At 38.4% G+C, this 5,983-nt stretch overlaps 1 protein-coding gene across 1 annotated transcript; it reads left to right on the forward strand.

The window, feature by feature from the left end:
- The first annotated feature begins 476 nt into the window (after window positions 1–476).
- On the forward strand, window positions 477–4,991 carry LOC139365925 (uncharacterized). The gene is made up of 6 exons (XM_071102985.1): window positions 477–800; window positions 1,192–1,536; window positions 1,714–1,968; window positions 2,150–2,296; window positions 3,158–3,265; window positions 3,629–4,991. The coding sequence occupies exons 1-6, from the start codon at window positions 752–754 to the stop codon at window positions 3,853–3,855; spliced, it is 1,131 nt and encodes a 376-aa protein (XP_070959086.1). The 5' UTR covers window positions 477–751; the 3' UTR covers window positions 3,856–4,991.
- The last annotated feature ends 992 nt before the right edge of the window (window positions 4,992–5,983 follow it).

Here is a 5,983-nt window from a genome sequence, read left to right on the forward strand (position 1 = left end):
GGGAAGCATTGGAATTTGAGTCTGCGTGTCCTCTCTGTTTCACTTTGTATTTCTCTCACCTGTCCTCCTCTCCCTCTCTCGCTATCTCGCTCTCTCACTCTCTCTCCTTCGTGCATTTTTTATAATGTCACAATCTTAGCTGGACTGAAAAATACTAGTTGTATTGTGAAGAAGGTGATGTGTTAGTTTCAGTGATGAAAAGCTTGTACAGTATGTTAGAGCTGACCACTGCCCTGACAATGCGAACAAGGTGTAATTTTCTCAGGTGCTAACATTTCTTTACACTTAAAAGTACACTCTTAGAGGTAGAAGACTTCTGAATTCATTGTAGAACCCTCTGTAGAAAGGGAACAGTCGAAGAACCCTTTTAGGTTCTCGATATAACCTATTTGTCTGAGAGTGTAGACTCACTTAACACTTTTGTACAACTTGTCTGATATTACACATCAAGAGACATGAATAAAGCCATCCTGGCTGTTTATGTAGTGAACAAGTGAAACTTTGATGAGGCTGTTCCTCTTTCCTCTGTGTCAGAACCTATTAATAATTTATTTTGCTTGTCAACAACTAAGTGAATTCTAATGATTGATGAGGACAGCTGGAGTGTCTGTCATACCACCTTTGCATGGGTTTTTGTTTATGTTGTAAATTGTCAAGTTATGGAAATTCAGCACTGAATGGAAAACAGAGGATTTTGGTACAGTACAGGATATCTTCATTTGTTAACTTGAGCCCTGTGGTGTGAAGAGACATGAAGGCTCTGTTTGGACTGTTGGTGATGTTAGCAGCAGTGTCTCATGGTAAGACGTTTCTTGATGTGTTGATTTCCCTCTTGTTTTACGCATGCTATACAGTAAGGAGCCTTGTTAACATCATGTAGAACGTGAACCACGAGCTCAAAGCTGTTTGTGGTATACTACAGGCTACTCAGAATCACTTTTGTCAAATGAATCCCTCTCATAATGACTAATGACAGATACAGAGACAATATTCAAAACACTGCAAAAGACAGTTGTCTCGTTATTCATTGTCCTGTGATAATTATAACTGACTGAGGTACTGTTATGTTTCTTAATACCTTGATATCATTGGTTTAGTTATACCGTTGCTTGTATTCTCATCCATAAAATTAAACCTTAAAACTAGGACAGTGATAGTCACTACAGTGTCTATTTTCCTTTTGATTTTCAGGCATGGAGACCCCCTGTGATGCTACACTGGATGGAGCTCAGTGTTATGGAACTCTGGGAGGAACTGTCTTTCTCCAGCTGATACACGTTGTCAGTGGAGTCCCTGACATATCATTAAAAACCAAATCCAATGATGCTGCTAAAATTATACTCCAAATTAGAAACAAACCCCACAAAATAGTGAAAATCCACAAATCCATTGAAACCAGAGCACACTTCTTTATCAACAACGGGACGTTTAGGATAGATAACACAGAAAGGAATGATTCTGCTGAATATAGACTGGACACATTTAATGCAGATGGGGAAACATTAGGGACCAGGAAATTACAACTGTTTATTGAAGGTACAGTAATTAGAAAACCTTTTCTCATATTGACAAATACTTGTTATTAACTATAACTATAATAACTTTACTGCAAAAGCTTCTGTGGCCTTCTACTTCTAGAAGAAGGGTTGTTTTCTCATTTGTTTTGCGAAAGTCTGCAAATGTCTTCAGATGTCGATTCTTCTTCCTCCACAGCCCCAGTGTCCTCTCCTCAGCTGTCCTCTCAGTGTCTGACCCATGGAGAGATGAGGGTGTCCTGCTCCTCTGAGGGGGACGGTCCCCAGTACAGCTGGACTCTGGACGGACACCCACTGAGAGACACTAAGGCCTCTCTTGGTGACAAGACAAACACCATTACGCTGAAGAGAGGCCTGTCTGGAGATCTCACGTGCACCGTCAAAAACAACATCAACAGTGTTACTGTGAGCAAAATAATCTCCCCCTGTGAGGGTAAGCTACTGTTTAATAAATGTTGTTAATCCAATATATTATGAAATACATTATCAGTGATTATAATAATGATGATGATCAATCTTTATCAATGGACATTGAACTGATAAGAAAGCACTATCCATTTGCCAGTGTTCAATTCAGATACATATAAGATCCCTGTTTATTTGATCATATGCAGGGATTATGTATGTTAACTGCACTTCCAACGGGACAAAGATATCAGAGTGGGTGATTGCCACTGATAATACCCTGTGTATTGAGCTTACAACAGTGGCACACACAACTGTGACAAATGCCTTCACCAGTAAAACAGAGGCAACCAAAGGTAAGTGACCTGACAATCTAGTGACCTCCACTCTAAATCATCCCACTCTAAATCTTTATCATACTATATTATAATTCTTTGTAGCGCTATTTTTAGTGCACTGTTTAAACTTGTTGTCCTATTTTTTGTCCGCCATCAACTTTAATGGAATTTCCTCAAATTACTAAAGGACCCATTGTGACATCATGACTTCCAAAATTATATTCCATTCACTCTAAACAATGTCACTTTTGACCTAAATCAACTACTTGACCACTCCCAACAATTTAGACGATAGACTTAGAAAGTGTATGAAATATAAGTTTGCTTCTGTGCTATTCAAATTTGAAATCAGAACAGAATTATCTTCTGCCCATCAAATTATTTAGTAATCGCGTCAACTACATTTCCTCTCAGCTTTTCCAAGTAACTGACATTTTGATCACTTTCCCAACCAGTTAGACACAAACTTAAAGGGTATGATATCTTGGTCTACTCCCTGCTATTCAAATCTGAAATCAGAGCAGAATGGTCATCTGCCAATCAACAGTAACAGCTGTTGTATTAATTGCATCAACTACTTTTTGTGTCGACTTTTACAGACAACTGACATTTTGACCACTTTCACAACAATTTAGACAAACACTTGGAGCCAATGACATCTTAATCTACTTCTCTGCTTTTCAAATCTCAAATCTGAACACTTTTTCCACTACCACAAAAATAATTTAAAACAGCTAAAGCAAGTCCCACAATTTACTATCTAGTTATCATTAATATGAATGATGGATTTCATGGCCTTTTCTGTAGTAACAGTGATGGAAATGAAACAACCTTCATGCTTATATGTTGTTCTGTCTCTGTTTCCTCTGTTTTACCCAGAGATCATAGGGATGGTAGCAGCGTCTCTGGCAGGCGTAGTCCTTGTCCTAGTGATGGTGTTGGCAGTTTACTGTGTCCAGAAGAAAAAGAAACCTCCAAAGACTTCAGGTTTGAGGATATTTAGCTGTAGCTCTTCATTTTTAGTACTACAATATCAAATCAAATCAAAGCGCCGAATACAACAGGAATACAACCTTACAGTGAAATGCTTACTTACGAGCCCCCAACCAAGAGTGCAGTTTCAAAAAACACGGATCATTTACGATGTCAGTCTTGCCAGTGAAATAATAAGATGCAATCTGTCTGACTCTCTCTCTCTCTCTCTCTCTCTCTCTCTCTCTCTCTCTCTCTCTCTCTCTCTCTCTCTCTCTCTCTCTCTCTCTCTCTCTCTCTCTCTCTCTCTCTCTCTCTCTCTCTCTCTCTCTCTCTCTCTCTCTCTCTCTCTCTCTCTCTCTCTCTCTCTCTACGCAGTTCATGTTGACAGTCAGGATGTGGAATATGCGAATGTCAGGACACTGAAGAAGCAGATGAGACTGCAGGAAAGAAATGTGGAGTACGGACAGGTGAAAATCACTGGGGCTCCCCAGCAGCCATTTGAGGTGTTTGGACAGAATAAAACATTAGAGGGTCCCCGGTGGAAGGTAGGCACACCTGAGGAGGGGGACTGTGTGTACGCCAGGGTACGCAAAGGCCAGTGAGCAAGATACTGTCTAGATTCAATATGATAGAAGGAGGCTGATTTATAGGAAAGTACAACGCAGTGTCCATCTTTCTATTTGCATATCATCCCTAACAGGTATTGCATATCTTACAGATTTCGCCTCATTATTACCAGATTCAAGTTTTCAAAGGTGGTCATTACTTAATTTGCAATATGTACACCAAGTCTTAAAGAACCACCAAGTTAAATCATTTGACAAACTAAGTTCAGACTTCCATTTGCCAAAGTCAGATTTCATTAGCTATTTACAACTAAGATACTATTTACTGAAACACCCCAAATAGGTAATAACAAAGGGTGAGTACTCTCCCATAGAAAAACTCAATAATCAGAAAATGGCAACTAGTAGTCAACAAATAAAACTGCACCAATGTGTTGATATCATGGCACTGCGCAATACTCGGCAAACTAAGTGCAAGTGGAAATCTGAACTTGGGGAGAACATTGAAAATTAAACTTGGGAGGGAATAACATTTTGGGTACTTTCTAACTCCAGACACAACGGTGAAGATAAGTAAAGAAACAACCAGTGAATACTGGAGAAAATGTGGGGAATTGTTCACAAACTACCCACTTATTTTGGGATCTTGTTCCAGAATGATGAAATGATGTTATTATGTTTTTATTATTATGTTTTTGACTTTGTTAACAATATGTTTAAATGCTCCCTGGCAAAGGACCCAACGAGTATTACAAAATGCCTATCTATTGATTATACTCCTGTCTGCAGCAAATAAATGTATATAACAAATAAAATTTGTTAAATAAGGACATTCATACTATGAGTGGAATTGTAGAGTGAAATGAATGTATTTCATGTAGAATAAAATTACAAACAGATATATGTGAAAAAAAGATGCAAATAACAAACATATGATGAATGCGATTACTAATTTTTGCTTTTCTTTTTTCAAATTGCTTTTCCTTTTTGTGCTTTCGGTGCCTTCAGAACATTTTCACACACCACAACTTTTTCCACATTGTGCTGTTACAGCCTGAATTTAAAATTGATTCAATTGAGATTTTGTGTCACTGGCTTACTCACAATGATGTCAAAGTGGAATTGTGTTTTTTTTTTATGTTTACAAATGAATAAAAACTGAAAATCAGAAATGTCTTGAGTCAGTAAATTTTCAAGCCTTTTGTTATAGAATGCAAAAATAAGTTCAGGAGTAAAATGTTCTTTAACAAGTCACCTCTGTGTGCAACAGTAGAGTGTCAAAGAAATTAACTTCATATCCTGAATACAAAGTGTTATGTTTGGGGCAAATCCAACACAACACATAAATGAGTATCACTCTTCATATTTTTAAAAATGGTGGTGGCTGCATCATGTTATGGGTATGTTTGTTATCGGCAAGGACTAGGGAGTTTTTTAGGATAAAAATAAATGGAAAAGAGCTAAGCACAGGCAAAATCCTAGAGGAAAACCTGGTTCTGTCTGCTTTCCAACATACACTGGGATACAAATTCACCTTTCAGCAGGACAATAACCTAAAACATAAGGCCAAATATACACTAGAGTTGCTTACCAAGATGACATGGAATGTTCCTGAGTGGTCTAGTTACTGTCTTAACTTAAATTGGATTGAAATTTACGGCAAGACTTGAAAACGGCTGTCTTGCAATGATCAACAACCACCTTTACATAGCTGGAAGAACTTTTAAAAGAATAATGTGTAAATATTTTCCTACCCAGGTGTGCAAAGCTCTTACAGACTTACCCAGAAAGACTCACAGCTGTAATCACTGCCAAAGGTGATTCTAACGTGTATTGACTCAGGGGTGTGAAATCAGGGGTGCAAAAAATAAATTAGATATTTCAATAAATTTGCAACAATTTCTAAAAACATTTTTTCACGTCATTATTGGGTATTGTGTGTAGATGAGTGAGAGGAAATATCAAGACTCAGGATAAGACCAGATGCAGACAGTTTGAATAACAGACATTTATTATACAACAGGAGGCAGGCAAACGACAGGTCAAGGGCAGGCAGAGGTCGGTAGTCCAGGGCAGTGGGAAAGGTACAGAGTGGCAGGCAGGCTCAGGGTCAGGGCAGGCAGAGGTTAGTAATCCAGGGCAGTGGGAAAGGTACAGAATGGCA

This window comes from Oncorhynchus clarkii, chromosome 14, assembly GCF_045791955.1.
Source record: "Oncorhynchus clarkii lewisi isolate Uvic-CL-2024 chromosome 14, UVic_Ocla_1.0, whole genome shotgun sequence".
In the NCBI taxonomy this organism is placed as follows: domain Eukaryota; kingdom Metazoa; phylum Chordata; class Actinopteri; order Salmoniformes; family Salmonidae; genus Oncorhynchus; species Oncorhynchus clarkii.